We start from the raw sequence: 27,629 nt of genomic DNA, 5'->3' as shown, positions 1-27,629 counted from the left end.
TATGGACTGCCGCTCTATAAGGTTAGTCCCGGCTTTCTGTGAGTTCCATCTCTCCATCTTCGTATCCAAGGAAAGAGTCGGCGACAGGGTTCAAGGAGGTCGTGGAAAATGGTGTTGTCCCTGTGCACAGGACTGTCACGGGTGCTCATAGCCATGATGATGACGGTTCCTAGACCATTCCGTGCAGAAAATAGTTTCCATGTACTCTCAGTGCGATGTCGAAAGCCAACAGCGGATAGTCTTGTCTGCGTTCAGCTGAGTTTTTTTTTAATTCTTTTGACAGCTTAGCACAAAGTGAGCTCTCCGGACTTCACACTTCAGTGTATGTGCCTGGGTAGGGGCTTGCTTGCCCGCTCTGCCCTCAAGCTCCCCTGGAAATATCCGTCGCCCCTCAATGACCGTGCCAACTGCTTCCATATCTTCCACGCCGGGCCGACGTGCATTTTGCTTAGGGTCAACCTGTGTCGTTCTTGTTAAGGTGGGTGCCGCGGCAGCATTTGGGGTTCCTCGCAGCATTTGCTTCTATATTTGCGGTCGTCGATGTATCAGTGACTGTTATAAGATTCCGTCGGCGGATGGTGGGGAAGTATAATAGACAGCTCGCGCGGTTCTGGCGAAGCGCAAGAGGCGCCTTCCTTCTCCCCTTTGACCTGTCTCCCGTCTTCCCCATCGTCGACGTGCTCAGCGGTGATCAACGATGGTCGCAATCGTGGATGTCCGCATGTCTCTGGGCGCGGTGTTCATCGGTTGTATAATCGCCATAGCGTGCGTCTGCCCTCATTCTCGCCTGGAGGCACGACCCTCAATGCTCTGTCTGACGTGGAATGTGGACGGTTCATCCTACTCTCCAGTCTTTCTGGTGTGATGGCGGCGCAGACGTTCCTTTTCTACTTTCGCATGTTCCCCGAGGACCCTATGCGCATCAAAGTTATGGTGCGTGATGCCGGCCATTGTCGGTTGGTAGACGACTCACCTTTAAAAAAAGGTTTCTGTCGTGTGGTGAGCGCTGTTTCCTTCCTCCCCTCTCAGAATCCGTATATCGAGGTAGTTTCTCCGGGAATACGCAGGCTTCTTGACTTTGTCCACGCCTGCCTCATGTGCTCAGCGACATGGAACTACCTCATACTCAACTTTGGGGATCCTGCCATCTTGGACCATATCCCAGGGTAAGGCAGCATGCAGCACAGTTCAGAGTCGGCGATTGACTCGGTTCGACACTCAGGACTCTCGCCGTGCGTACCGCGAATTTAGTCCCAGAAATCGTATCTGACTTGTGCTGTAGTCTACGGTCGCACTGACGGTACGTGCTGTCATCGTGCCATCATGCTCGTGCTGATAGCTGTCTGCTCCAGGCGGCCGTGAGCTTCATTGTACACTTGTGAGCGTAAACACTTGACGATCAGGGATCGTTTGTTCATTCGTCTGCATAGGTTTTTCTCGCATCGGGTCTTGCGGCGTGAGTCGTCTCGCAATTTATTCCGGTAGCCATTCATCACGTAAAAGCAAACAGTGAGCAAGAACAACTGGTATATCACCGCGCCGCTGGTGCGTATTACACGTCAAGTGCGATAATGTAAAGCAGTCCTGAACAACCGACAGGTTCTTTTGGCATTCATGCGGCTAGGTGAGTCCTTTGATTTAAACCAGTGTATCCATCCTTAATGCGTCATCACTGTTGACGGCCAGCTTCTGCAATCGGTATGCTTTCGTATGATCGTGTCGCCTGCCATGATACCTGATCAGAAGATCCTTGCAGTCACGACGATCAAAATGCAAGTATACCCCGAAACAAGACCATGCCGCAGAACGACTGACTCTCCCTTGACAGGACCCAAATCGATGCATTCAGCCGATTCCTCGACCAATGGAGCGTGAGTGCCGCGTGTCACGATCCCAAGTCTGCTCCTTCATCGACGAGCATCTCTCGCAGTCGATCTTCACCCTCGGCCTCTGCCTTTCGTCCGTCCTCGACGTCCTCATCGCGTTCTCCCTGTGCTTCTTTCTCCAAATTAGCCGCACCGGGTTCGGGAGGTGAGCACTCCACGCTGACGTCCGCGCGTCGATCGAACGTGACATGAATGGTTCGGTTCCGCCAGCATGGACCATGTCATCGACATGATCATGCTCTACACGTTCAACAACGGAGCGCTCACATGGTACGCCCGCCCGCGGGTGCATTTGTAGACAGCTGACCTCGCCGCGACACGGTAGCGTGATAACTGTTGCGTGCATGGTCTGCGTAGGTGGTCGTTCAAGCGTGTCCCAGTCCTGCTCACGGAGCGCTTGTTCGCGTTTGCGCGTAGTTCCTAGCGATGCGGCATAACCTCGTCTGGCTCGCGCTCTACTTCGCCATCAGCAAACGTACGCCCCATCGTTCTCGCATCTTCTTCTTTGTGGTCCATATCTCAATGACGACGGCTGTGGTCGGTCTAGTATACGCAAATTCGCTCCTTGCCTCGTGCGTCGTCTGACAATGCTGCCAAAAACTGGGGTTTGCTGATACCTCCACCACGGCCGCCTCGATCGTGAACAGATTGAATTCGCGCAGATCGCTCCGAAGGCACTCGCAGCCTTCAGAAGGGGACCACCCTCTTCCCATCATGTTCCCAAGCGCGTTCAACAGGCCAAGCCAAGCCAGCCGGTTCAGTCCCGTCAGTCTTTGATCCATACTGTCCCTTGACTGGTTTTTGACCAGCACCATCCGGCAGACGGCTAGCGCGCTCGATTCGCCGCTCAGAGACGATACGGGCACCAAGGTGAGCGCTCGCACAAATAACGCACCCGCGTGCTTGCATCTTGCTCATGCCATCGCCGTTCTGCAGGTCCACATCAGTGTGGAGAAGGCCATTCAGTTTGACGTGGAACCTCACGAGCGACGGGAGGCTGGGCAGCCCTCGGAGCACGAATTAGATGTGGTCTAAGTTGAGGCGCGACGTTTCTTCGTTCTGTTACCGGACGGCTGTTTGCCTTGGTGTAATTTATTCGGCGTTCTTTGCCTGTCGCAAGCATTTCTATCGATTATGGCCAGCGCCACTACCCGGCACAGAGCATCCGCTGCAAGAACGAGCTTGTAATGAAACTTCACGAATCGTATATTATTAGTTTACAATATGGTAAAGCAATGACCGCGCAAATCTGATAAATGGAGCTGGAGAATGAATGCCGGATGGCTTGAGGATGGGTATTCCACATGGCGAATATAAGTACCTACTTATACTACGCTTTGGGAGCAGGCTCTCGTGCATTCGCGTCGCCTTGAAGTATCTGCTTGCCGTGTTCCTTCAAGGTTGGCTGGGAAGGATTCGGTGAGAATCTCTTCCGAACATAAGTACGTTGCGGTGGCGTCTCACCTTGCGCAGAACCTGCCAACCAAATCAGATCAAAAAATAATGGACATGAGCGGAACACGTCAACTCACAGCACCTCTTGCTTTCTATCACGGTAGATACCAAGGTGAGTAGACCTGTGGGGTTCATACATGGAGATGACGTTCATACCTGTGCGTATGCTGCCATAGACGCCGAGTCAGCGAATTTCCCAGAGGCTATGCCGCAAGTAGAGCGCACCAACAACCTGCTCCTTCCATGGGATTTTGCCCTCAGGACGGGCGGCAGTAGGACTAGCATCGGACTGCGGGGACGCGCGAACGTGCGTCCCGTCATCCTGAGGCTGTGTGGTGGCTGAGAACAAGCCGAGTCAATTCGAGCGTGTCGTATCAGCGGGCGAAACGCACCTTGTTGGGGGAGAGTATCGACGCGTGTGGGCGGCGCTACATCAGATGGCCTCAAAGCCTCTGAAGTAGTCGCACCGCTGGTCTGCAGTTTCAAAGCGCCGCCGTTCTGACACCGGATTATGTCTAGTGAAAATGAAGCACGACGAACCTGAGATGGAGATTCCTGAAGAGCTGAAGACATGATGAACGATGAAAGATGTTATGAGTTGAAGGCCCCTGAGTCGTGGTGGGGGAGGCAGTTATAGGCGTCGAATTGTAGACCGTCGATGATGTCACCCAACGGCTGCCATGACGTCACTCAATTTGACTGGAGATGGACGTTGCGTAGTCGGATCAGTTCGCAGGGAAACTTGACTGAGAGAATTGTGCATCGTATAAAGAACAAGCATCATGAAGTAAGCGTCACTGGATGTCTCAGACTTGGCTGGAGCTATCAACGTCAACGAGAGTCGTGAGGTCAGACCCTCTGCTTCCCTCCTGACTCGACACGTCCCAGACGGCTCTCTGGAAATGGACGATGACGAGGATGAATGCTGGATAGATGGCCTGAAACGAGAATGACTTGAGACTCAGAGGCACGGAATCGAGACAAGCTTACAGCAATCTGAAATGAGATGCTGAACATCAGAAACATGATCTCGTCTCTGAGGGTAAGCTGGACGGGAGGATCAGCAGGTCGAGGCTCAAATTGATGGACCCAGGAGAGGGTGAGTGTTATCTGTGGACCTCGAGAAATCAGTCGCCGAGTCTTGATACAAGCACCCATCACTCGCCCACACTACGCAGTGATGTGCGCCAGAATTGATGAGATAGGCGCCGATCTTGTCTGCCTTGGTCGTCAATAGACGAGCATCGACGAGCTTGAACAATGGACGAAGCTCCCTTTGAAGTTTGTATGTGATGAGCAGCCTTGTCCAACACGACGATAGTGAAGACACTGACCGCTCGATGTATGGGACGAGCCATGTAGCGATGGCACTGGCGCCGAATGACAGCGTTCGGAGAAGATAATGAAGGTTATCAATCTCGAGGTCAGTATATTCTGATATTGTGCGCGTAACAAAGGCTCCTGCGACTGTCACCAAGCAAATGAGGCAGACAGAAACAAAGAAGTATGACATGACGCACTTGTGGATACGGCCAACAAGCCGAGGAGGATGCAGGTTGATTTTTTGTTCTGACTCCAGGCATGCCAGGCTTTCCAAATGACGGTCGTATAGTTGAAGCCGGACTATATCGGAATGCGATGCTGAATGCGATGCTACGAAGTCAGTGTGAATGGATAGACGCACGGAGATGAGAGGGAAGTATGTTTGCGAGGCAGAGGCAATGGCTAGTGTCGTATTTAGCCTGGATAATTGGAACTTGGGAACAAAGGTGCAAAGGTACACGATGACGAAGGTGCTGGTCAAAATCCAATATAGGGTCGTCGTTGCGAGCATGAGGGCGGCAAGAGACAGCATGGATGTGATTGTTCTGGGTTCAGGGCGGTATTTCTGGCGGCTTTCGGGCAATTTCCTGTCCAGCCAAGGGTCTACGACAAAACGATGTACTCACAACCAAATCAACTCCGTCGATAATATCATGCCGAGCACGAAACCTGTGGAACATTAGGATGATCAGACTGAGTGCAATTCATCGAGAGATGAGCGCGATCAGTGCGCACCAAAGATGGTGCTATGCAGAGCAAATAAAGCGAGTACGCGAACGACATCCAGGTTTACGCTGTCCAGCTGTAAATACGATGAAATAGCGGATTCGAGTCTCTGCAATGAACTAGACCAAAAAATATCATCGGTCATCGAATATGCAGAACAGAACGACCAGGTGAAGTGTAAGCGTTGTTGACTGTCAGGAGGCGGGGTTATGAAGCTTAACACGCACGGCAGCGCGACAGTCAGGGCTGACTCGGAGCATTTAAGGTCGATCAAACGCTCTGTCATACCAACCACATGACAGACAGAAATGGGCTCACATCATACTTCATAGGTTGAGGTTGCCGTAACGCTGATCGAAGTATCATGTTTCGAGCGCTCTTGGGCGTTTAAATAATCTTGTCATTTGCTGCACTCGTCGCTATCATCTATGCTTGAATTGATGCGACCTCAACTACATGGATTTCTCTGAGGCATCTTGTAGTATAATTGCTGTAGCGAGATCTAGCACGTTGAATCATCGAGATGACGCTGCGAAGTGAAAGGAGCACTGATATCGAGATGAGATGAAAATAAGTCATCTTGAGGACGCGTGCTCGCAAGAGTCACGTACAGTCGTCGCACAAGGGATCCACACCTGATGATGAGCGGAGCGAATAGCCATGCAGCATCCATCTGGTATGATCCAGGACGTTACGATGCACCCGTTTAAATATTCAACGTCTCCGAAGAACAGCAGAGACTTCGGCAATCTTTGCCTTTTCAAAAAAGAAGCTACAAGCCGATATGTTTATCATCCAACGAAGCGTCGATGAACAATGAACGTACCATGCAAGTAGGCATCCAACAGCGCACACTCCACCCACCGCAACGTGACCGCTCTGCGCAATGATGGACAACGGCACATCCCGATACACCCTCTCGCTCCACCTCGTGACGCCAGCAGCCAACGCGAACACGACCAGCACCCGTTTCGGCGGCACCGCACCCCTCCACCCGACCACGCTCCCAGCCCCACGTGCCCGGAAGTACCTCCCGACGAACAGCCACGCGTACAGCGCGCGCACGCCCAGGTTCGCGATATTCGCGTACACTAAGCCTGCGTCGCCCCACCCGAGCCCGCGCGCGAGTCCGACGGCGGCGAGAACGAACCCGACCGACGCGCCGGCCATCCAGCGGCTCTGCGCGCGCAGGTCAGCGGGCGTGCACGCGGAAGCGAGGAACGCCTCGAGCACGCCGTTGAACGCCATGGTAGGAATATAGTAGATATACGCGCGGAGGATGATGGGCGCCGAGGTTTGTTGGTATCGTGGTGGGAGGAATACGGTCGTGGCGAGGGCGAGGTAGGGCGGTCCGAAGGTCGAGAGGAGAAGAAGAAGGTGGGTGAAGAGAAGGAGGAGACCGAGGAGGATGCGGGCGGCGGTGTGGATGGCGTCCTTGGCTTTGGCTTCACCTTTGTCAGAAGAGGTCGGGAGGGTTTTGGAGAAGAATAATCTGGAGGTCTCTTCGATAGGCTGGAATAAGATCCGGGCAACCAGGGAACCTGCGGCGATTCAGCATGTGATGCTGTTAGAAGTGAGGCCTCGAGTGGACATACCGTAGTTGGAGGCAATAGCGTAACCGCCTTGATCTGCCAACGGGCTGAGGCGAGAAACGAAGAATTTGTCACCTTCGGTCAAGAAATGCTTCACAGCAGATTGGACAGTCATCGCACGCGATAGATGAAGCAATTCAGGATCAAAATACACGACCTTCGTGCTGTATGTGCGTTAACCACGAACCAATGGAGGGTATAGACGGAGCACACACTTGCCATGAACCTCCATGCTGACTGTTTTGAGGAGATATCGGCTCTGCCTGCCGTAGACGAGCAGAAATGAAACGAGAGTGGTACTTCCGTATGCTGCCTGCCCCAACGCAAATGCGAGGAGCGCCCAGTCCGGCGGTCCGAAAGCGAGTACAGCAAACGTCACAAGTGTCTTGAGCAGGACCGAGGCGCCTTCGGCTCGGACGCGTACACTGAAACGCAGCTCATTTTGCGCGCGAATGTGTAGGGGCTCTGCCAACAGCTCGAGCGAGGCTGCGACAGCATATATGACCACGCTGAGATGGAAGTGAGGTTGAGCGGCAGTGGAAGGGGCACTGGCGACGGTGTAGATCGAAGCGATGATAAAAGCAGCGGGGATGCCGAGGAAAACAGGCAGGAGGGATATATTAGTCAAAAGGTCGCGTAAGCCTTTCTTGTTGGAGGACACAGATGGGGGCGCACGAAGAAGAGCATTGCGGACTCCTTCTCGAGAGAGGAAGAGGATCGTAGAAAGCAGAAGCTCGAATTGTATGGCGGCTGTGCCGAATGTTTGCGGAGACGCGAGACGGACAAGGGCTTGGTTGAGAGCGAACGTGAATATACGGGAGAAGAATTGCAGGAAGACGAGAGAGGAAGCTGAAGAGAGAGTAGCGGAGAGCAGGTTCACCGAAGGAGATTGGGGGGAGGCGTCTGCCATTGGAGATATTCTGCTCAATAAACGGCACTCATGGGATATCAGAGGTTCATGTCCAGCAAGTCTACCAGGACCGCCAGTGTCAGTAAGTAGAACGACACGCTGAGTGGAACGGAGTGTTAGGAGTCTCGACTGGTCTAGTCATGCCATTCAAGACATCTGCCACCGCTCTTCCAGGTCTCTGAGGTATAATTGTTGGACTCATAGTTTCTTCACTGACGACGACTCATACAAGGAGCAATGCTATATAGTAAGCACTGGACCAGAAGACATTCTTTTATTTGTGTAGTAAGGAGTCAGGACCAAAGAGGTCATGCTCGAAAGTCGACATACATGTAGTAGGCTAGCCATCACGAGTCATTTGCATCCTGGCCCCCGATGCTGCCGTGGTCAAGACGCTTCCGAAACGACAGTCCGGACAAGGTTCGAAAGCGCAAGGTCCCAGTCAGAAACATCCAATCGGGACGAGAACAGCTATCTGGTAGTCTGTTTTTGTGCAGCTGAGTGCAGGTTGAGTTGCTGCAGCCTTCGTCTAGATCTAGGAAAGTGACCTAGCGAGCGTGGCACCTCCTAGTGCGTGGCCAGCCCAGATATCCGGACGCATATCACAAGTCGAAAGCGTATTGCCATCGTTACTGCCATTGGGGAATCTTCTGAACAGTGAGGTTGAGTAGAGCTTCGAGATGGCGAGAGCGACATCGCGTACACGGGCAGACTGGGGTCATAACTCGCTCGGGAACTATCGGAACTACAGGCGTCGCTGTACCCGCCGCGGAGTACGGTGCATCTGGGGGTGGCGGGCTGGCACTAGGTTGTCGGGACAGATGGCCGGTGCCCGTGGTAGCGGCCGACATTTGCGAAGAGGACCCTCGCTCAGTCGATGTGCATCGCAGGAAAGAGCGACCCATGGATATGAACTGACGAGCGATTCCACGTCCATAGAAGAGGGCCGAGACGAGCCGCTCCGTCGACATTCGAGTTGATAGACTGCTCCAATGTCAGGGCTGAGCATCTTCTGTGACTCGGAGACTCAGGGTGTATGTCGACAGTGACTCAGTCCTCTAAGAAGAGGATGCTCCCACGACGTCTGACTGTTATCCTCGGAACCTCGCCGACGGTGGCGTTGTCTTTTGTTCGATCCTTCTAAGCTATTGACGATTTTCACCGTTGGGATGGCTTTCAAAACAAAGGGCACCTGCGTCAGACTGAAAACATTTGGAGCGTACTGCAGAGCTCACTGTGTTCATCTATGACCAAAGAAATCTTTAATAGACCGATTGTGGAAGATCGCGGGTTCCAGGGCGACAGGGGAACCGCAAGGAAGGCCGCATTGCACCGGAGAGAGTTATGGACTAGACATCGGCAGGGAGGGATAAGGAGGGAGAAAATGTTGGGGATCAGGGTAGAAGGGGAAGTGACACGACTTACTTACTCTTGCTCTTCCTCATCCGTCTACTCTGGCCTGTCATTCCCGCTGCCTATCGAACCTCCATATAGACAGAGTTCAGCATGATATCACCGATAAAAAAACGGGGCAATCATTCGTCGGCCTTGCTATGAGCCAGTGCAGATAAAGGCGGTCGGAGGAAACTGGAGACTGCACGAGGACTTCTTGAAATGAAAAACTCGTCGACTGTGCGGTGTCCCAATATACGGATTGGAGGTGATCTCTGATGCATAATGGGGCAGTCTGGCGATCGTCGATTTTGCGCGACGAGAGAGGAAGAAAACAAAGGAAAGGGAAAGAGAGGAGAATCGGAGAATGGTGCGGGTCATCTGCGAGCAAAAGCACCGCTGAAATTTGGGTAGACATAATTTCGCTGGATCAACATGGGTGCTCAGGGATGCGGTCGGCGAATACGTGTTCAAATATGAACGTTCAGGTTTTCTTGGAGGAAAGAGTGGGCGTCGAGTAGCCCTTGTTGAGGAGGACGGGAATGCCACGGTGTAAATGATCACCCGCGAGGACCCGTGATGCAGGACAATCGCAAAGCTATTATTCGTTGCGCTCTCTCTACAAGGCATAGACATTCAAAATGTTCAGGCCCACGGAGTGTAAGCATTTCCCAACGGCGATAAAATGCTCAAATCTATAGACAACCCCGTAACGTAGCGCAGACAGAGAGCTGGCTTGCGAGCTTGTGGCTGAAACACCTCCGGAAGAACCGATGCGAATCCACGGAGAGAACTTGACGTACTTTTGCCATCTTGGGCCCCGCATGGTTGCCCATCTAGAACAAGCGTTCGGGCGCCCCGGTTGCCGCATTTCAGGCCCAGATGCAATCAACACGACACATCGCGAGGTACAATTGACGAGCGCTTTGTGAGCTTTTGTGAAGGCCCTCGAACCTCACACAGCCGCCGAAGCTTGGGCCGTTGAACAATTTGGAGTGAAGGCAAAACAATTGCCGCAAATTTGTTGGAAGGGAGACATCACATGCTCCATCGATATAAGGAGGGCTGCGAGTGGAACCTGTCCAGACGGGTGGAACGCAGAAGATGACGAGATAAGAACGGCTAACCAATTCGCCATCGCGTTGAGGATCCAGCCCCGCTTGCGACTAAACGGGTATCGAGTGGCGACTGGGATTTTGAAAGCGCGATGAGCAGCTATGATTGGTCGGTCCTGAAGGGGCAAGGGAATGGAGGCGGACGGAATACATCCGGTGTGAGGCGCCCCCCGGATCCCAAGCAAATTTGGTCAGGCACTTAGCGTGGGGCAAGTGATCGCAGAGAAGTCGCATACTAGTCGCATGTATGTGCGTCGATCGACGAAAACACCGAATAGGAAAGGAGGAGGCGGGATTGGATTTAAGGAGTTACAACCCTGCCGTAGGTGTTGTCAGATGCCGAGAAGTGCATCCAGGTGTGACTTGCAGGATGTTGACTCTTTGTGACGATCGCGACAAGATGCGCGCAGCCCATGCACATGAGTGCTGAGCGCTAAGGATACGAATAGTTGGCGACTTGTTTCCGTGAACAACCGGTGAGGATCCTAGTCGCGTGTGCATGGAATGAGAACAAGAGGAAGCCTTCATCCAGCCTCAACTGCGCAATTATCCGATGTCCACGACGATACGATACGAGGCTAGACAAGGCTCCGATCGTTTGAATAGCCGGTAACGCATGCTCCCCTGTAGGTGGCTGAGACGCTCTGAGACGCTGTTCGGTCACCTACCTCCTTGAAGAGATCCCGGTAAGCGACGAGCAAGGTACGAGGAAATGGATGATCCTCAATCGAACCGAGCTGAGGAGCGACGGAAGCCCATGGACGTAATAACCCGTGCAAGTTCAACGCCCCAAGTACGCCCCAGTAGAGTCCCAGTGGTTGAGATAGACAGATAGTGCTCTGCGCGCGGCGAAGTTCGACATTGTAAGGTCTGATAGTATCTGGTTGAGCAGTGCGTGCAAGGCCACTTGACGCTGTCCATCCAGCCACTGCCAGGCCACCAAGCCGCAATCTATATACAACCTGTTGTAGAATGCCAGCTTCATCGAGCTGATGCAGGCCAGAGTCAGATTGTTGAGCTTTGTTGACGGTTCGTTCAAACCGTCAGCAAGCTTAGCCAAGTCAAGAACTTGCTGGTGATTACGCGCCAATGTGACGGACAGCACGAATACAAGCCGAATGCCCTTGGCATGACGAAGTGTGTTCTGCGAAGGGTCCGCAGTCTGCTAGAGCGATGGCAAAAGAACCATATGGTCAGGGATTCTTGGACAGCGTAATTTCGCGATCATGTCGACGTTTGAGGGGAGAACGGCAGTGGAAGACCCCGACTGACGGCCACAGGTGTGTTCGAGGTCCGCGAGCAACCACTGAAGCACGGTTGACGTCATCAGCGTGGACTTGCCACCGTCGTCCGTTTAAAGAAACCAGCGCAGCGGCGATTCCTGTTTTGCCACACAACTCGAACCAATCATTGCCATCCTCCGACATCTTTCGCTAGAATATATTTCGCGTTGAATATCCGAGCAACACTCCGACAATTATCGCTTCGATCTGCATGGCAAAACGCCCGGTCCTGGCCCCTGGGTGTCGTTTAACGACTCACCCTGAAGCGGGTGGCGACTCAGGCGCTTCCCCTCGGAAGCACTGTCCTGTCGTCCTGTGTGGCGGACATACAAATGAATTAACTAATTGATCTGGCACCGTCTTGCCCGTATAAAAGCAGCCATTGCACAGCGAGGCTAGGTCATCGCCACCCCCCTCTCTTCCTCTTCCTCTCCAGCACTGGGCCACAACCTCCAAGGATCGATCTCACCATGGAAGCCAGAGAGATTGAAGCATCGCCTGAGGAGTACTCTGTACGAGTTGGCCTCAACTCTGTCGCTGGCGATGGCATTCGGGATCATTGCTCCAAGCTTCTTGTAGACAAGCACGGTAGGGTTCCCATTTACGTCCGCTATCACACATACTCATGCGCGTGGATCTGATCTACAGATCAACCCTTGCCCCAGACAAAACGTAGGAGAACAGGCGTGGCCCTAGCGAAGCCCTCGCAGGGTCTGAGTCGCAGGAGACAGGGTCGTTTGAACAAGCTGGTCAGCATGCCCCTTGACATCTTGTATGATGTATGTGGCCCGCATATTCAGTAGACGATCACCCTGACCCCTTTGGATTCGTAGATCTTTAGCTTCCTGACGCCCGCCGATCTACTTCGCCTCGCTCGGTTGACGAAGCCCCTGCGCACCGTCCTTATGTCCCGCAATAGCATCTCAGTGTGGCGGTCTGCTCGTCTTCAGCATGCGGAACACCCGGTACCCAGCCCCCCAAGAGGCTTATCTGAACCTGGATGGGCCGCCTTGCTCTTTTGGCCCTTTTGCGGGGTCAGTGCATATCTGGTTTATTGTTATCTTTGTTGACACTTCTTATTGTTTGGTGATTGCGAATTTAGCAATGCGGGCATAGGAAGACGGCGACCATGCAGATTTCGTTTCGAAAGCGGGTTTGTCCAACATGCTTCAAAGAACTGTACGCATGCCTCTACAGGGCACTGAGACGGACAACTCACACTACATTCCTACAGCTCTATACGCGATGAACAAGTTGCAGAGGAATACCCAGAAATTTATTCAGACATCGTGACGTTGGTGCCTTACGTGAATGGTAGATTGATCTTGTTCACGTCTACGCTTTACCTAAATGAACGTCTTCTGGAAAGGACAATGTCTTCATTGGCCAAAGATTTTTTGGAAGCCGGATATCGAAGAACTTGTTGGCACACTCACTAGTTTTGCAATCGGATTCATGTCAGAGAAACCAGGTGCTCAGGAAGCCTGGGACGCGTTCAAGGCAGATAGGACTGCAATTGTAGAGGGCCTCCGGGCGGTACGTTGTCGTATTCTTCCTGGAGAAAAGTGCATGGTAATGATTCAGGTCTCTAATTACCAGAGCCACCACGAGTATCTACAGTGGCTTAAAGTCGTCACGACAGTGCGGAGTATCGAAGCCACTCGTTTAAAAAACGAGAGGTTCGCGGAGTCAGTTACCATCTCTCATTATCCGCTCTTCTGTAATATGCTCATCTAGAACAGAATTAAAGCACGCATGCTAGACCTCGGGTACGAATCACAGGATATCGAGAGCTGTCGGTTTCAGAGATTGCCCCAAATTCGGATAGCTAAGAAGCTGACAGATCGTGGTAAGCAGAACAAGATCTACATACCTTAACTCGTGTGCTGACTTTTACCAGGCTGGGACCGCATTCGCGATGCATTTGAAGCCGAGGCGATCGTTATTCGCGATGCCCGCCTCGAGCAAGAAGAACATCAGCGCAGATTATGCAAGCGAAGGGAAGCGGCGCTGATCAGGGCACAGCGAGAGGAGGCTGATCGCCGGGAGCTGGAGCGCTTAAATCCTTGGATCACCCGGTCTGGCATAGTAGATCTACCTCTGACAGAGGAGCAAAAGCAGGCGCGCCAGGTCCGGCGTGACGAGACGAGAAGCTGTTATGCTGCGTTTCTTAGACAGGTCCTTCCCTCACAGTTGTTCTATTTCCCGGCAGCGTATCAGGGATCCGACCTTTTGTGCTTTCAAGAAATCATCCACCACGAGGCACCTACGGCATTACCATTCACGTACCATGACTGGAAGCGAGCGGCTGTCGGCCTGCCTGTTAGCATGATGCACTGGTTCAAACAGAGAAGGACTAGGTTCATCAAGATGTTACCACCCGACTTCCAATCGCTCCAAATTTCCGACAGCGTCGTCCGCATCTCGACTCCCGCCGCTGCCGCGAGGCGCACCGACGGCAAGGTCGGCTTCGCGGGCGCTCTCCAGCTGGCCGTCGCCGTGTTCACAGACGGCGCGCTCGCGTACATCGGGCGGGACTTCTGCAACGTGTGGAAGATGCGCACGACGGACTTCCTCGTCACAAAAGACTTTCTGTTCTCCCAGCGAGGGTTCGACGCCGCGGCAAACTTGGTGGCGCTGGTGGGACGCGCTTCGACAACCACGACTGCGGCAGACATGGACAGGCTCGATTTGCGCTTCGTCTGCGACGACTGTGGTGGCGCCACCGAGTCTGAGCGCCGTGCGTCAAAATCTCAAGCCGAGTACGCATTTGGTTGGAGGAAATGTGTAAGCTCCCTCTTTTATTTTATGTCGGTACCTGCGAGCTTATAGGCACGACCATCAGGTCGACCATTACATGCTGTCGAACCGCATAGACCACTCAACACCTTCGTTCTCTGTGCTTCCTCCGGACATCACTGCCGATGTGAAGAGCAGGGAGCCCGAAGACCCCAGCCTCATGCATCAACGTTGGCAGTGCAACCACTGCTCGGCTCTTCCCGAGCTCGAGGATAGGGCGACAGTGGCGGAGCATATACTCACAGTGTGAGTTCACCAACCCCATATGCGTGTTTCGTTACTCATGGGTGGCACAGTCATAACATTACTGCACCTGCGGACGATGAAGACCTATTTTACCTGCCTTCTCCTGGCACTCGACGCCCACTCATAGCATACCAGCCTGTTGAGCCATTCGATGTAGCCTTGGAGCGCTGACTGTTGTATGACCATGATTATAAAGAATATGCTTATGTCTAGAATTATCCGCGTGGACTTGAAGCTTGAACCTTGAGGCGGCGGCGTAGTAGCACATTTCAGACCCGCGGCTTTCCCCTGCATGCTGAACACGGCCTCAAAGGCGTGTCAACATCGCAGGGAAGCCAGTACCAAAATATGCATGAAAACTGCAGTATTGTGTACCCTAGCGTACCGAACGTCCCCAAACCCAGAGATGAAGAAAGATGGAACAAGCGAAAGAAAACCAGAAGGCCAGAGAGATGTGATACTTTACCAAGCTGTCGTGCGCATTGGCAGCTTGGCAAAGTACCACACACTCCAGCAAGAAAGGAAACTAGAAAACGTATTGTAGTAGCCGTGCAAGCGAAGTGATATAATCATAGATCGTGCAAAAGAGATGGTGCACCATGCGAGTCGAGTTGGGCATCGTGCAAGAGAAATCGTGCGAATAGAACCAAGAATCGTGCAAATAGAGCCAAGAATCGTGCAAATAGAGCCAAGAATCGTGCAAATAGAGCCAGAGATCGTGAAAATAGAGCCAAGAATCGTGCAAACAGAACCAGAGATATCGTGCAATAGAGTCAGGAAGTCGTGCAAGAGATGACCGCAAGCGGAAGTCGCCACAAAGACGACTCGACACCAGCCCATCCTAGACGGTAGCCCGCGTGAGGAAGGTGTGCACCGAGCGGAAGGCATGTCCGATGGCCCTGACGACATCGCCGACGATCGACTTGATGCCGCGCGACACGATGGGTGCCTGGGACTCCAGATCGAATCCGCAGAGCCAGTGGACATCGGCGACGTGGTGACCCAAGTCCGCGACGATCTGTGCGGAGCGCGCCATAAACAGTGACGAGGGCGTGATGGAGAGGACGGTGTCGTCTGACCAGTACGAGGGCGGGTGAGAGTCAAAGTCAATGACGGATGAGAATTCGGTGTCCGAAGAAGACTGCGGTGATCCAAAGAGGACCGACGCGGAACGGATGATCTCTTCGCTGACCGCGGCCTCGCAACCTTGTTGGCTTCCCGGCACGTGTTGACCTTTACAACGAATCTCGTCTACTACAGAGACAGAGCCCTCCACAGCAGAGCAAGCGACTTGCGTGACCTCGTCGACCTGATCCTGGGAGCTAGAACCCAGAGGACGCCACGGATACCAGTTGACTGCATCGCCATCAGTGTGCGAGTTCGCGATCTCCTCACCAGTGGGTGAGATGAGAGCCAGCACTGGGATAGGGTCCGGAGTCCATGGTCCCTGATCGTCGCCCTTGCTCGCGCCCTCACTCTCGTCCTCGTCTTCCTCCTGTATGATGTTGAGACACACGGGGGTAGGCGGTGGCGACAGAGAGTTGGGTGCGAGGGATCGGTGCGACGGCCGTTTGCCAGAGACAGGCTTGACCACGGAGATCGTGACATACTGTGCCCTTTGTGGCAACACCCTGTCTTCTTCCCGGATGACGGTCGTGGATGCAGCAGGAGTGGCTGAGGGCACCGTCGAGACAGAGGGTGCAGTCGGGGCTGCACGCGGCGACTCAAAGTCGGACATAGGAACCCAAGAGAGCACGCGATCGGGAACCTGGTATCTTTGCACCTCCTGAATGTCAGGAACCGATCCAGGAGTGGCCGGATGGGTGGGCCAGGGGGCCATGTCAGAAGGCTGGCATGATCCATGGTCAGGCATAGGAACTGGAGAGGCGTCCTGATCAGAGCCTTCAGGGGCCTCGTCGTCGTCTTCATCATCCTCTTCTTCCTCGAGCCAGCTAGACATGCGAAAGAACCGACATGTAAATTGCTCTTCAGGCTCGGGAGTCGGAGATGAAGCACGGTCATTGACCTGTTGCACTTCTATCTCCGTCTCCTCCTCTTCGAGGATGGGGGTAAGAGATCTGGGAGTAGAGGGCAGCGTGAACAAGGCTGAGACGGGAGACCGACGCGGAAGTTCGACATCAGACAAGGGGACTGAGATGGGAGCATGATCCAGAACTTTGGGCTTTGCTTGTTCCACCACCACATCCTCGCCGACAGTGGTCACGGATTCAGGGCTGGACGGGCGCGTGAGCAAAGGGGAAGCCAAAGATCCATCCGAGGACTGATCGTCGGCATCAGATTCCGACGCGAGAGACGCGAGATCGAAGCAAGCCAGAGACGGGCGCATGAACCCAGAGAATGCTGAAAGACCGTCAAGCTCCGGCTCAGAGTCGGCCATTGCATCGGTAGCGGACGTCATTGATGAACAGGTGTACAACGGGAAGCACTCTGTGCAGAAAGCATTAGTATAAATATCTGGAATCATCGATAGACCGCGGCGTACCATTCAGTGAAGAAGAGCGCAGAGTTGAGAGTGCCGCGGGGGCATTACCCCAGGCCTTGACCCACAGATGATAATAGCCCCCACAGAATTTGGCGGCCCATGCCGCGACCAAGATACAAACCAGAGAGGGTCCACGGAGAACGGTCGTAGCAAGCTGGACAACGGAGACAAATAAGCCTATGAGAACGGTGAGGATACAAGTGCCCAGATCGCACAAGCGCTGCGTCAGTGGCTGAGTGCTTGAGGTTGACTGTTGCTCGTAAATGTTGTCCTTGGTCACAGCTTGGGTTTCCTCCCCGACTGCAGCCTCCACGCCCATCGATGATATCTGGACGATCTCCTCAAACCACGCCAGCATCTGCGCACGAGAAATAAAGCCAAGATGACTGAGTTGAGTCTGGTCGACCTCGTCGTCAACGGGGTAGCTCTTGACTATGTGCGGCAGTCTAGGCGGCGTGACGATAATAGTGGGAATGATGTCTGGGACCCATGGGGTTGCTTCTGAAAAGAAAGGTACTGCGAAGAAGATATAAGCCATGTACGAGCAAAGCAACTGGAAAAGCACATACGATTCAGCCTAGGGAATAAAACAGTGCGCCAGAAATGAACGATCGCGTTGCTCCACATTGGCAGAGTCTCCAGTGCCCGTACGTCTCCCGTCAAGAGTTGCACAGGACCAGAAGCGAGGAATGTGATCAACCCTAGCGAAGGCTCGCCCCAAATCTCGATCCATTCATTGATGTGTCCAAGCATCGCGCTAGACCACTTTCTCGCTAGATGTTCGATAGATGCATAGCTGTCGAGAACCGATACACGAGCAGATCGAACTTGTGTCACCGCGAGCTGCATCGTCTGAGCAAAGGAGAAAGTGAGGATAGCAAAGAGGCTTGAGGGCACGGATGCGAGGACAGGAGGGTTGAACAGGGCTGGTGGATACGACACGAGTCAGTCGATGGCAGTGGGATGAGTCGGAGAAGGGGCCTACCACCACGCCAAACAATAACCAGAGGAGAGTCTTCCAATATCTGCACGATGATTGGCTGGAGTTGCAGCATACGAGAGGAGATAGATGCAACGACGGAACGCGAGGCATCACCCCAGGTCTTGACCCATCCATCAAAGTATCCGAGTACAATGCAAGAACAGTCCGACGCCAGGTGCTGGGTGCGAGAGGTGTTATCAAGGACTAGCACACGAGCTTGAGTAAATGTCACAAAGAACTGCATGACCCGAGCACAGATGACGACGATGTTGGCGATGATGCCTGAAGGTACCGGTTGACAGTGACGGGCAGGAAGAGTGAGAGGGCGAAGGGCCGGGGACTTAGGTGACGACAGTACTGCATGGATGTATGTCAGTCGAGGATGTGTATGTGATAAGAGAAGCATGACATACCGCGGAGCCGTGCGACCGACTGCACCTTCTCCACTGCATGTGAGACGCCCGGCAGGAGTCTCGGAGCATAGCAGGAGAGGAAGACGATGGTCGTGTCGAAGAGAGTAGGAGAACGAACTTGGGTGAAGTGTGTAGCCGAGAGCGAGAGGGGACGAAGCTTGCGGGCCTTAGACTTGGGATTGCGAGCGAGTATAGCAGTAGAGACGATCGAGTATACGACGAAGATGAACAGCGACATGGTGAAGCCAAGGAAGAGACACCAAGACAAGGACAGGCCCTGGCGGTCGATGGCGACAGTGTTGACAAGGTCGGTGGTGGAGCTGTTGCAGGACATCTTGATAGGAGTGATGGTCGAGGATGAAGAATCGAATGGATGACATGGCTGGAGAGGGGGGGATTAAATGTTAGGTATTGGGATTGAGGCTGAGAGGGGATGGCGGCCTCGCACGAGCAGGCTCGATTACAACGGAGAGGCGCTCGGTCGACACTGCTGGACCAGACCACCAAGTACAATACCGTGAAGACATTGTCCTGCTCTTTCTAACTGCGGAGATGTGTTCGTCAACCAAGATAGATCCTGGTGGAGTTCAAGTCATAACAAATAAATCCTGACATACGAGGTAGATGTGACGAGCACCATCCGCTGAGAGGAAGAGTAGTCCGAGTAGAAGGGTGTTTTGCAGCGCTGCGGGACAAAGAGGAAGAGTCTCGCCGCCGTCCCATCTAAGCGGGACAAAGAGGAAGAGTCTCGCCGCCGTCCCATCTAAAAACAAACTCCTAGGCCACCCGAAGTACCGGGACCTCTGTTCATGCCCAGAACGGCATCCTCGACACCAAATCCAGCGATGTGCAAAGCATTCCTACCGCTCCGCTCGGGCTCGAGCGCGGTTCGAGGGCGTTCTAGACGAACAACGAGCCCGAAAATGTCAGTTAACATCGCAGCCCGACCGTCTCCGTGCTGAGACACGAGTCAACGCGCCGGCGAGGAATGGTACCGTGCGGCGGGGCCCAAGCAGCCAGGTGATGCCAAAATACACCTCTCAAGTAGAGGCGCGGATTTGAGGATAGGGCAGAGGCATCTTGAAAGTCGACGTGGTTCTCCTCAGCAGGAAATGGGAACAGAGATGGTTTTTTTATGGCAGCCGCTCTCCGGACTTGTGTGCCCAAGAACGCAACACTATGAGGTCGCAAAGATCCTCTCCTCGTTCCCGAGTAACGGAAAACATTGCGATGGGAGTGAGTGCATGATTTTGTGTCCACCGACCTCAGGCCGCTTCGGGCGACGGGAGTATCGTCGAGCACAGTCTCTCGCTGTTTAGCACGCTCGATCCCACCACTTACCATGTTGGTAGAAACGACACGATGGAATCCCCGATGATCAACTCTGATCCTGTCAGCGATCTCTTCACCCGTCGCCGCCATCCATCCACAGTCAAGGAAGGATGTCGATCGAGGAGGACGTGACGGACGCTCATGGGCTGCCCGAGATCGGATGGGCGTGAGCGCTTAAAAAGGCAAGGATGCTACCATATACACACGTACCTCGCCTCTCGAAGCCTCGCCTGTATTCCCCCACAGCTGCTATTGCAGCGTAGTTTGAGACCAAGAACCTTTTTGATTGTAAAGAAAGGCCGGTTAGTTTCGGTGAGCTGTAGGCTTTGTAGCGAGTCGCGACCAACTGGTCGTCCAAACAAATATTCAGCAGTCTCGAGCTCGACATGTATCAATAAAGCTCATCAATACCGTCCCGACCCAATCGCTTTCACTGCATCCGTCTCGAGGGCCATATGCACAGTGCGCACGAATCCAGAGAACATGAAGGAACAGGAGCAACGGCAATGACACAAAACGATCAGTTGTCGGCTGCATCAGACGGATGCGGTATGTACACGCAGCGGACAACGGCACCGCGCATGAAAGGAGAGTAAGATAGGCATGCGGGGACGTCGAGGCAGAGACTTTGCGATCCTTTCTCGAGGTTGAGGTCGAGCATTGGGAAAATGATGGATGGGTTAGTGTGCAACGCACCTCACATGAGGACCCCGTAAATCGACGGGCGCTCAATCCACGACACCTCCCAAATCGGGACGGCTACTTGATACAGCCAGAATCTGCGAGAGAGACAGAGCGGGGGCCCGAAGCTTGCATCTTGCTCCTGTAGTTTTAGACGTCAGAATTGTCACGAGCACGAGATAAAATGTGCGCAGCAGAAACCAGGGAGATTTCAGATGACAGACAACGAATGCAGGTGTTCTCGACGGCGCGCCTCTCGAGACGCGATCGGCCGAGTCATGATCATCGTCCTGTCGATCGAAGCGCGCGCCCTGACAGGTCCTGACTCGAAATGACGGAGGCTGCCACTAGCCATAGCTAGCCATGTACCATCACCATCCCGAAGGTACCTCGACCGTCCGCCGCGTGCACGGTGCCCCGGCGCGACTTGTCGAGGAGTCAATCTGGACAGACTCTCGCGCAATGTCGAGGACACGGCCAAGCGGCTCTCGGATCTAGGGATAGAAACTTGCGCGGGCGCTGCAGCATGACCATATAACCAATCATAATCATGAATTTCGCCACCCACGGACTACTAAAAATACACTGACAACAGACGATGCGGAGGATGATGCGTAGGAGTACAGATGCCGAATCGAGCGCGAGCGCAGTAACACAAGGAAATAAATAAATGGGGCGTCAGTCGTGAGTGAGTGCGGAAGGGGCGGGGGGGCGAATACGTGGGGCGTGGTCGTGTGTCTTCGGATAATAACGGAAAGGAGCGAATATATGGGGAGCGTAGGATACTTGTTAGAACGCTCCAGGAGCGTATGAGAGTCTAAAAGCGTGATAAACCAATAAAATAACCAATGCGAAAGGAGAGAAGGGAAAAGAGAGAGAGGAAAGGTAAGAGATGCTCCGGTGCGCCAAGGTCACCACGCGAAGGGGAAGTGGACTTCCTCGCGCGCTTCCGCGTACGAGTCGGTGACGAGGCGAATCGAGAACAGATTTTCATGCTCGAGAAGGGGCGACGTCTTCGGGTTCGGCGGAACCAACAAAAGGCGGATAAAGTCCTAACGAAAAGACAGCACGAGTCAGATGGGGTGTGGCAAGACGCGAGACACAGGACTAACCTTGACGACGAGGCCGGTGGCGTTGAACCCGCCATTCTTCACGTCCTTCCGACACCGCACCTCGCCTTCCCAGTTGAGCGCCTCGCACCCCTCCGCAGGCGCCCGGAGCGGGTTCGATCCGGTCGGCGCGGCCGGCGGGAGCTCGCGAAGTATGCCCTCGCCGAGCACGAGCGTGCGAATGGCAGACTCGCCACGGACGGACGTGGCCACCTGGCGCACGAGCGACACGCGCAGGGCCGGGCGCGCAGCGGGGTCGAAGCTCTTCGTGCGGCCGAGGCGGGACGTCGTCGGTGGGGTAGGGTGGAGGAAGGCGTCGAGCGAGGATAGGGGCGCGGAGAGCTGGAGGAAGAAGGGCACGGTGTCTGTGATGGCGTAGATTTGAACTTCCGGGACGAAGAGCTGGTGGGATGGGAGAGGAAGTTTAGGGGCGCGCTCAGACGATGAAGAGGAATGGAGGACGAGGGTTGATGGGGGCGGGAACGTACATGGCATTCTATAGGTGCGATTTTTGCGCTCGAAGTGGTGGACATCGTCGAGATAACCTGATGCCATTCTTCTGGCACGGATTTGATGGTCGAGAGAAATGGGAAGGCGGACGGGATGATAGCTTGATGCGGCCGGGTGCGAGGGTGATACATGAGCGGAACATTCAACCTATAGATGCAAACGTTTTCGGGTGAGCCAGTTGCACGTGTCTGCCGCGCAAGCATTGCAGGACGCACGTTGATTTTGGATTCCATGGCGTGAGGCTACGCGTCTTGGTGACGCACACGGTCAAAGCGTAATTGCAGCCGACGTGGACCACGGGCAAGCCTGGAAGGTCCGCGTTGAAAGTCGGAGGTAGGACACGCGTTCGGCCGAGATTCATGTGAGTGTCAGGCATGGTGATCTTGAAGGGCAGCATGGACTGGCACGTCGGCGCCGATGGGCCCGCCCTCCAGAGGGGCTCGGACATGGAGAAGAATGTGGTCGTGTTGGCCGTGCCATCGCCAAAGGTGAGGGCAAGGGTACCCTGGAGCTGTAGGGAGCGAGAAGAGGTCAGGTTAGGGGCGCGGGGAAAGGGGGCTCGATGGCTTCTCACCGTGAGCGAGACGGCGAGCACGTTCTGAGTGGACGCGAGGGCGACTTCGCCTTGGATGAGCGCGTGGCGGCCGTAGGTGGGGACGTTAGCGCCGTGCTCTTGGCCGCTGAAGGCGAGGGCGATGTTGTCTCCCGAGACGGTGATGGTCTCGTCGCCTGTAAGGCTGCGAGTCTTGCGTGTGGTCAGGGCAAGACGCATCTCTGACGGGCGAGGGTCGATGGAGTAGGAGGGTGCGTCAGGGGAGGGAGAGTACGGAGGGGGAGGCATGGCTGGTGGGGGTGGTAGACAAGTCATGGCGGGAGAGAAGAGGACAGGGGTTCAAATAGTTCAGCTTGGGTCAAAGCGTTTATAAAAGCAAAGAGAGGGGCGGCCCCTGCGCAGCCTCGAGCCTCTGGCATGGTGAGACGCGGAGGCTGAAGCGCGGATGTAGCGCAACCGCCACCACCGCCGCGATCGAGTCAGCTCTGTGGTCATGGCCCCGTTAGGTCAGCACATGCTGTAAGCACTCACGGCACTCGCACATCGGGTCAAGACAAGGAAATAATACATTGTCCCAGCATGCACGTACGAATAACACACACAATGTACAGCGACCCCCTCTTCGACGCCAAAAGCAAGATCTGCACAATAGGAATAAAAACGAGCGGCTATCAGACGGAAGATTTCGAGAGTCAGTCCTCGCTGGGAGATCTCCGGGCGTCCGAGTCACCATCACGCACCGATCAGCATTCCAACCTCCCAAACGGTAGCAACCAGCGTCCATCGAAGCACGTTTCAGCGTCTCTGCGTCTACGAAACACGCACAGGCCTTTCCTGATGTCCTTCCTCCAGCCGCGCCAGCGCCTCCTCCACCTGCAGAGCCCTCTCCGCATCCCGCCGCTCTTCCCACTCCTCGTCCCGACTCATAAAGCTCACCGGCCGGTCGCTCCGCTCGCTCATCCTGCTCCGCCGGTCGACCTCCAGCTCCCGCGCCTGAGCCCGCAGACTCGTCCGCAGGAATCCCGCCAGCAGCAGCCGGCTTCCCCGCGTGTGCCCGTACGCCGGCGGCGGTGGCGGCGCGATCGCCGAGTCTTCGACGTCCCCCGTCCCCACCCCGCTCTGCGCGAGCGCCGCCGCGTATGTCGGCAGCGGCGGACGGTGCCACGGCGCGATGCCCATCGCCGTGCTGCGCCGCGCGGACACTCGCCGCAGCGACGTCGGGAGCATCTCCCCGGGGTGCAGGTACCCGTAGCGCTCGGCACGCACGCGGAAGATCCGCCGCTCCAGGAAGAGCAGCTGCGCGAGCACCGTGATCCCGAACGCGACGTACACGAAGATGCTCGTCGTGCCGCCGTTGATCTGGCCATTCGGGTCGTCGCCCGGTTGCTGGCTCTGCCGTCGGCCGAGCAGCTTCACGGCGAGTACCCAGCCAGCGATGGTCCCGCCGAGAAGCGAGAGCTGGAAGAGAAGGATGAGGATGGTGGTCAGGCGGACGCCGCCGTAGGTGGGGACGTTTTTGGGCTTGAGAAGCGACGCGATGCTGCGCTTGCCCATGGAATGCGTGGACGACGAGTCGTTCAAAGGAGTGGACGGCGCGCTCGCTGGTGCGCTGCTGGTTGTGATTGTAGGAACTGATGAAGATGGTGATGAAGATGGTGACGATAGATTGCCCGCAAGAGGTGTGTCTGCCGGATGTCTTTCGGGAATGCTCGCGGCCTCTGCCTCCTGCACCTGTGGGCGCCCGTGAATCTGCTCCTGGTATCCAATCTCGCCACGCTTGGAAGGCAATGGACCCGCCGGGGGATGCATCTCCTGCACGTCAAGTGCCCGTGCCGACGAGGTGGAACCCGACGCGGCCTCGTTGGTGGATGCCATGACTAGTCGGCCGCCTGGAAAGGGAGGAAAGAAAAAAAAGACTAGCTCAAGCTTGCACCTGGCAAGTAGACGACCTGAAGAATGGCATCAAAGAAAGGAGAAAGATAAGTACACAAGCACGACAACGCCGCCCACCGCTCCGCTGCAGGCGTTGGATGGTTAGGTCAGCGTATCCAGGCACCACAACAGCTCCCGTGACCCTCGCCAGCCAATCACCAAAGCGCAAGGGCAGGCCATCTCGGTCATCGTGCTCGTATATAGATCACCGCGTCGGGCAGCGAGGGCTCACTGCGAAAACAGACCGCAAAATAGCTAGCTCGCATCGCACCCAGAGTAATGTAGACAGTAGAGGCGCACACTCAGAAATCATCCACCCTGCTCTCCTCTCGTGCCAGGATCGTCCCCAGCTCCACCACCGTGTAGAACGAGAACGTCTTCATCTCTGGCGCCTGCGCTTTGTTTGTCCGCGATGGCGTCCCACGCACGTCGTCCTCGGGAAGCGCGTCGTCCGAGCGATACGTGTACGAAACGAGCATGTTGAACTGGTTTCCAAAACAGCATCAGCAATCACCACCTCACGATGATGGGACGCGACCGGAGAATGCTCACCTTGACTTCCCCCTTTGCCTCTTTCCCGATCATCACCTCGCCTCCCACAATCGTCACGTTCGCCCGCTTCTCGAGCACGCCCACGGTCTTGCTCTTCGCGCCCTGCACGCGCGCGCCCCCACGGCCGTCAAATCCAAACTCGTCATCCTCCACGCCAAACATGTCCTCGTCGTCCTCGTACTCCCACGCCTCCGCGAATGCGGCGATCGGGAACGCGGCAGACGGCAGCGACACCGCGAACGGCGGCCGACGCGCCTTTTCGGGCGATGCGGGCTCTCCGGACGCCACGGCCACGGCGGGCATCTGCCTCTGCACCGACAGGCGCACCTGGATCGGGTCGTACAGCGGATTCGTCATGGCGAGGTGGAATGGGTACGTCTTGCCCACCATCATGCCGCCCGCCCCGCTGGTGTCCTCGCCAGAGACGATTCGAGACCCCGCGGTGCGCCGGACGGGTTCGGGCTGGGGCAGCGCGACGGTGATGGAGGGGAGGTAGTTGGCGGCGACGAGCTTGATCTTGTAGCGCACCGACTGTGCCTTCTGCTCGGGTTTGATGAGGATGTGGCGGCATGTTGGACAGCGCTTGGACTTTTTTGAGTGTAATGGGATGCGTAGTGGTTTGAGGTCTCTGCGCGTAAAAACTAAATGAGCAGGCATCAATCGTTCAGCGTGTAGAGGACGTACTGCGCCCTCAGCGATGTCGCCCAGCTGTTCGCCCACCGCTGTTCCAGCGCGGCCACCTCGCTCACTTCCTCGATGTGCTGCATGAAATCAAGGTCCTGTTCCCCGCCAGCGCCAGCCACGGACGTCTCGACTCGGCTGCGGTACTCCGGCGACTCGTCCTTAGAACCCTTGTCGCGGCCGCGAGTGCGCGGGTGGGGTGTATACTTACTGACCCCAGGGATGTCGCGCGCAAGGGCGGAGGACGCGGCTGCTGTGATGGGGTTCACGTGGGAGTGGTGTGAGTGGGACGCGGTCGACGGAGCATGGGCGGAGGAGGATGCACGTAGGAAGGGCTCAAAGTTTTCCTTGAGGCGCTCGAACTCGAGCGATTCAGGCGCGGAGTCCTCGTACTTCTGTAGTTGCGCTAGGGGAAGGGATGAAGACGTGCATGAGCGGGCGCGGGATCGGCGGGTCGGGGGACGCACCTGCGAGCCCTGTGGGCTTTTCGAACGTGATGTCCACCTCGGCCGAGTCCCACCTGCAGTGGTTGCAGTAGAGAAAGAAGGGCGGCTCGCCGACGGCGTTGAGACTCAGGTTGGCTGATCTTCCGTCGTCGATGTCTGGAGGGTCCGACGGCACCACAGAGAGCGTGTTGCGGCAGTTGGGGCACAGAAAGCAATTCCGCGCGCACCTGGGCGGAGCGTGTCGCGACGTGAGACACGCCGAGCACCAGTGAGGAGTCGCGAGCGGACGTGCTCACCTGTTCTTCTCCGCGCGAACGCTCGCGCTGGGCACCTCGAAGAGGCAGTTCGGGCAGTAGTAGCCACTGACCTCGATCGACACGCAGCGGTTACATCGCACGGCATCGCATTCCTCGCAGAAGTAGAGCTCGTGCAGCGGGTGGAAGCTGTAAGAGGACGAGGTCAGGTGCGGCGGCGGTGGGGCCGGAGTGGAGGAGAGACACGGGCAGTGGTATTGGATACTCGGAGGCATGCTCTGTACGGGACTGGAGACGATGGCGCTGCCTACTTTTCGAGTGCTTGATGGACGCGGATGCCAACGGCGGCGAAGCCAAGGTGGCTGCGAACGGCTGTCCCCGCGCCGCCTCGGTCTGAGGTGGCGCAGCCCAAGTTCGGTCCTCTTCTTGACACACTCAGACACCGTCTTATGAGGCCACCTCCACCACGGCTTATCAGAAATCTCATGCCATGGCCTCGATTTTCGCTACGGCAATCATAAATTTCTACTCTTCGTTGACCATTCGTTAAAATGTTCAGGACTCGAGAGTCGTTCCCACTCTTCTCTCGAAAATATGGCTGACGCTCAGGGGCATGGCTCAAAGTCAAGTGAGTAGTTCCGACTCTTGGATCTCTGCCCTCATACACGCACTCTTGAACGACAGTATGTAAGCTACCTAATCCCGCTCGTATCGAATTTGACTATGATTTAGCTCCTGATGTGTCCGATCTTGGGGTTCATTGTACTCGATACAGCCATTTGCGAGTGGCAAACACAGTGGCTTTGTGAAGACGCGTCGCGCCACCTGACGAGGCCGTGATACTCACGTGCGATACACGATTTAGCTGTCATTTTTTTCGACGGACGCTTTTCGCGCTTCCGGCTTCATGTCGCTTCATGTCGGGTTTTTGTATCCTTGATCACGGAGCGTCCG

General features: G+C 55.2%; 10 protein-coding genes across 10 annotated transcripts; 3 read left to right on the top strand and 7 right to left on the bottom strand.

Annotated features, from left to right (window-relative positions):
• Window positions 1-697: 697 nt before the first annotated feature.
• Window positions 698-2,921, top strand: HETIRDRAFT_427125 (uncharacterized protein; the record flags this gene model as incomplete). Its single annotated transcript, XM_009548160.1, has 18 exons — window positions 698-765; window positions 852-933; window positions 1,030-1,166; window positions 1,223-1,232; window positions 1,283-1,300; window positions 1,353-1,378; window positions 1,431-1,456; window positions 1,511-1,545; window positions 1,600-1,624; window positions 1,687-1,708; window positions 1,850-1,871; window positions 1,931-2,031; window positions 2,097-2,156; window positions 2,244-2,265; window positions 2,304-2,361; window positions 2,434-2,458; window positions 2,696-2,756; window positions 2,823-2,921. 18 exons carry the CDS (start codon window positions 698-700, stop codon window positions 2,919-2,921), a joined length of 897 nt encoding a protein of 298 aa, XP_009546455.1.
• Window positions 2,922-3,216: 295 nt separating this feature from the next.
• HETIRDRAFT_451553 (uncharacterized protein) lies at window positions 3,217-3,914 on the bottom strand (the record flags this gene model as incomplete). The annotated part of the gene is made up of 7 exons (XM_009548159.1): window positions 3,217-3,291; window positions 3,351-3,362; window positions 3,419-3,433; window positions 3,498-3,508; window positions 3,567-3,680; window positions 3,734-3,839; window positions 3,882-3,914. 7 exons carry the CDS (start codon window positions 3,912-3,914, stop codon window positions 3,217-3,219), a joined length of 366 nt encoding a protein of 121 aa, XP_009546454.1.
• Window positions 3,915-4,416: 502 nt separating this feature from the next.
• HETIRDRAFT_173543 (uncharacterized protein) lies at window positions 4,417-4,924 on the bottom strand (the record flags this gene model as incomplete). Its single annotated transcript, XM_009548158.1, has 3 exons — window positions 4,417-4,559; window positions 4,676-4,808; window positions 4,862-4,924. The coding sequence occupies 3 exons, from the start codon at window positions 4,922-4,924 to the stop codon at window positions 4,417-4,419; spliced, it is 339 nt and encodes a 112-aa protein (XP_009546453.1).
• Window positions 4,925-5,811: 887 nt separating this feature from the next.
• Window positions 5,812-7,892, bottom strand: HETIRDRAFT_65187 (multidrug flippase; the record flags this gene model as incomplete). Its single annotated transcript, XM_009547614.1, has 5 exons — window positions 5,812-5,938; window positions 6,002-6,162; window positions 6,217-6,931; window positions 6,986-7,139; window positions 7,209-7,892. The coding sequence occupies 4 exons, from the start codon at window positions 7,890-7,892 to the stop codon at window positions 6,105-6,107; spliced, it is 1,611 nt and encodes a 536-aa protein (XP_009545909.1). The 3' UTR covers window positions 5,812-5,938; window positions 6,002-6,104.
• Window positions 7,893-11,755: 3,863 nt separating this feature from the next.
• Window positions 11,756-12,638, top strand: HETIRDRAFT_440111 (uncharacterized protein; the record flags this gene model as incomplete). Its single annotated transcript, XM_009548157.1, has 3 exons — window positions 11,756-12,270; window positions 12,331-12,461; window positions 12,516-12,638. Coding segments are annotated over exons 1-3 (372 nt in total), but the record flags the coding sequence as incomplete, so codon positions are not given.
• Window positions 12,639-13,944: 1,306 nt separating this feature from the next.
• HETIRDRAFT_440110 (uncharacterized protein) lies at window positions 13,945-14,938 on the top strand. Its single transcript, XM_009548156.1, has 3 exons — window positions 13,945-14,469; window positions 14,528-14,727; window positions 14,778-14,938. Exons 1-3 carry the CDS (start codon window positions 14,011-14,013, stop codon window positions 14,896-14,898), a joined length of 780 nt encoding a protein of 259 aa, XP_009546451.1. The 5' UTR covers window positions 13,945-14,010; the 3' UTR covers window positions 14,899-14,938.
• A 630-nt stretch (window positions 14,939-15,568) lies between these two features.
• HETIRDRAFT_451550 (uncharacterized protein) lies at window positions 15,569-19,562 on the bottom strand (the record flags this gene model as incomplete). Its single annotated transcript, XM_009548155.1, has 8 exons — window positions 15,569-17,175; window positions 17,231-17,807; window positions 17,882-18,156; window positions 18,216-18,416; window positions 18,468-18,569; window positions 18,626-18,945; window positions 19,243-19,348; window positions 19,421-19,562. The coding sequence occupies 8 exons, from the start codon at window positions 19,560-19,562 to the stop codon at window positions 15,569-15,571; spliced, it is 3,330 nt and encodes a 1,109-aa protein (XP_009546450.1).
• A 2,032-nt stretch (window positions 19,563-21,594) lies between these two features.
• Window positions 21,595-23,114, bottom strand: HETIRDRAFT_36931 (uncharacterized protein; the record flags this gene model as incomplete). Its single annotated transcript, XM_009547496.1, has 5 exons — window positions 22,832-23,114; window positions 22,473-22,768; window positions 22,236-22,404; window positions 21,751-22,149; window positions 21,595-21,690 (listed from the first exon to the last, which is right to left on the bottom strand). Coding segments are annotated over exons 1-5 (1,227 nt in total), but the record flags the coding sequence as incomplete, so codon positions are not given.
• Window positions 23,115-23,362: 248 nt separating this feature from the next.
• HETIRDRAFT_440109 (uncharacterized protein) lies at window positions 23,363-25,071 on the bottom strand. Its single transcript, XM_009548154.1, has 2 exons — window positions 23,551-25,071; window positions 23,363-23,478 (listed from the first exon to the last, which is right to left on the bottom strand). The coding sequence occupies exon 1, from the start codon at window positions 24,683-24,685 to the stop codon at window positions 23,621-23,623; it is 1,065 nt and encodes a 354-aa protein (XP_009546449.1). The 5' UTR covers window positions 24,686-25,071; the 3' UTR covers window positions 23,363-23,478; window positions 23,551-23,620.
• On the bottom strand, window positions 25,045-26,950 carry HETIRDRAFT_451547 (uncharacterized protein; the record flags this gene model as incomplete). Its single annotated transcript, XM_009548153.1, has 5 exons — window positions 25,045-25,227; window positions 25,295-25,922; window positions 25,979-26,381; window positions 26,443-26,648; window positions 26,718-26,950. 5 exons carry the CDS (start codon window positions 26,948-26,950, stop codon window positions 25,045-25,047), a joined length of 1,653 nt encoding a protein of 550 aa, XP_009546448.1.
• Window positions 26,951-27,629: the final 679 nt, after the last annotated feature.

Source organism: Heterobasidion irregulare (assembly GCF_000320585.1).
Source record: "Heterobasidion irregulare TC 32-1 unplaced genomic scaffold scaffold_05, whole genome shotgun sequence".
Lineage (NCBI taxonomy): Eukaryota > Fungi > Basidiomycota > Agaricomycetes > Russulales > Bondarzewiaceae > Heterobasidion > Heterobasidion irregulare.
The sequence above is the reverse complement of the archived record's forward strand: the minus strand, read 5'-3'. Positions and strand labels throughout refer to the sequence as shown.